Genomic DNA, 1,675 nt, shown 5'->3' on the forward strand with positions numbered 1-1,675 from the left:
TTAGATTTTATGCCTGGCCAACTTTATGATATCAGTATCAGAATTAACTGATTCTTCAGCAGTCATCTAATAATTGTATAGGAGGTTTGAAAACACCTATTTACGGTCATTTCACTAAAAAGAGAATCGAGCTGGCCTTACCATGTGCTTTATTTCCAAAGTTTCATGTCATGTGAGTTGAGCTGAAGAGAGCAGCAGACTGCTGCAGTTTCCTGAAGCGCAGATGAGCGACCACTCAAACCTGTTACAGCAGGAAGTACTCTAGAGATGAATGAAGGCAAATCCATTGGCAACTCCACATTTACATACAGTTATAAGAGGAGGCTGTGAGAGATGCATTAAAATAAACCACGTCTTTGCACGTCTACATATACAGGCGTGAGAAATGTTGTATTGCCTCGGAACGTAGAGAGTTTAGTTTATTGATGACTTGAGTAATGGCTTCATTTAATATACATATTTCGATATAATTTATGGAAACATCTTACATTTTGAATATTGCCTTTATAGTCTGTGTGAGGTTGACAGTGCCGTTCTCTCGCATCTAAACTGTGATGGAGAGGCAGACGGAGCTTTGACTTCCTCTGTTGGTCAGAAAGGAAATTAACCAATTTTATGTGGCTCTTTTTTAATCTGCTGAATGGTTTTCTGAAACGGATGAAGTTTGGTGAAAAAAATTAAATCTATCACTCTTATATCCAAATTCACTGAATTATAGGCAAGAAGGATTTAGTTTATATCCTGAGACACAAGCAAAAATGTGGCCAACTGTATTAAATAAAATACTTAGTAGGGTGTTGGATCCCTATTAAAATTGAGAAATATGTAAGTAATTAAATATCCTTAGGCTAATTCCTTTATATTAAAAAGTCACTGTGTAAAGAAGCTTGAACCCTTTCCCATTTTTAAAAAACATATTCACTTTTACACATGCACTATAGAACTACATTTGAGAATTCTAACCTAGAACTAAGAATAATTATTTGTATGAGGTTTTAAACTGTGCTACTCATAAAAACTAACGGGTCAATGTTATTTTCTTGTCGTTTGAATATTCTCCCTACAGTGAGGTTCACACGGTTCTGCTTAGAAACAAAAGACATTTATAGATCCTAAATTTGACTTTGCAGACCTAAACAAATAGTACAGCAAGACTTTATCAATGAATCTTCTTTATTTTCACATTTAAAAATAAGTCATCTTATAACCTTTAAGTTGACCCGAAAAAAAATATCACATTAACATTAACCGTACCAAGGCATCTTAAAAACTAAATAATATATAAACACCGGCTGAAAGTAAAACAATCTCAACACAGAAAGTGTGACAATGCATTTCCACACCATAGAAAAACAAACGAAAAAAACCCCCCAATTAACAGGATTTAACATGACTGTCAGATTACAGAGACACAAGTCAATCTCCCAGGGGGGAAGGTCTAAGAGCTTGAAGATGCTGAAACGGGAAAGAAAAAAAACATTAAGTACTACAGTAGTGCATGATATTCTGAATGGAAAGGTAAAGTCGCTGAAATATTGGTACTGTTGAGCTGAGTTCAGGGTTCAGGGGCTCGGTTTACAATTATTTACTGTGTAATAAAACCACACAAAAATCAAAACGTCATGCTTTCCAAGGCTTTCTTGAATCCCTTAAAATCTCATTTTTGAGAAATTGG

At 35.0% G+C, this 1,675-nt stretch overlaps 1 protein-coding gene across 2 annotated transcripts in view; it reads right to left on the reverse strand.

Annotated features, from left to right (window-relative positions):
* The window catches only part of LOC107550531 (FYN-binding protein), a 12,572-nt gene extending 12,337 nt beyond the window's left edge, over positions 1 to 235 (reverse strand). For both annotated transcript variants that reach the window (XM_016231845.1, XM_016231844.1), the window contains exon 1: positions 142 to 235. In XM_016231845.1, the coding sequence (XP_016087331.1) occupies positions 142 to 144 (3 nt within the window). In that variant the 5' untranslated portion in view covers positions 145 to 235. The remainder of the gene's footprint in view (positions 1 to 141) is intronic.
* Between the last annotated feature and the right edge of the window lie 1,440 nt (positions 236 to 1,675).

Source organism: Sinocyclocheilus grahami, unplaced genomic scaffold, assembly GCF_001515645.1.
Source record: "Sinocyclocheilus grahami isolate Dianchi unplaced genomic scaffold, SAMN03320097.WGS_v1.1 scaffold400.1, whole genome shotgun sequence".
NCBI classification, from domain to species: Eukaryota; Metazoa; Chordata; class Actinopteri; order Cypriniformes; family Cyprinidae; genus Sinocyclocheilus; species Sinocyclocheilus grahami.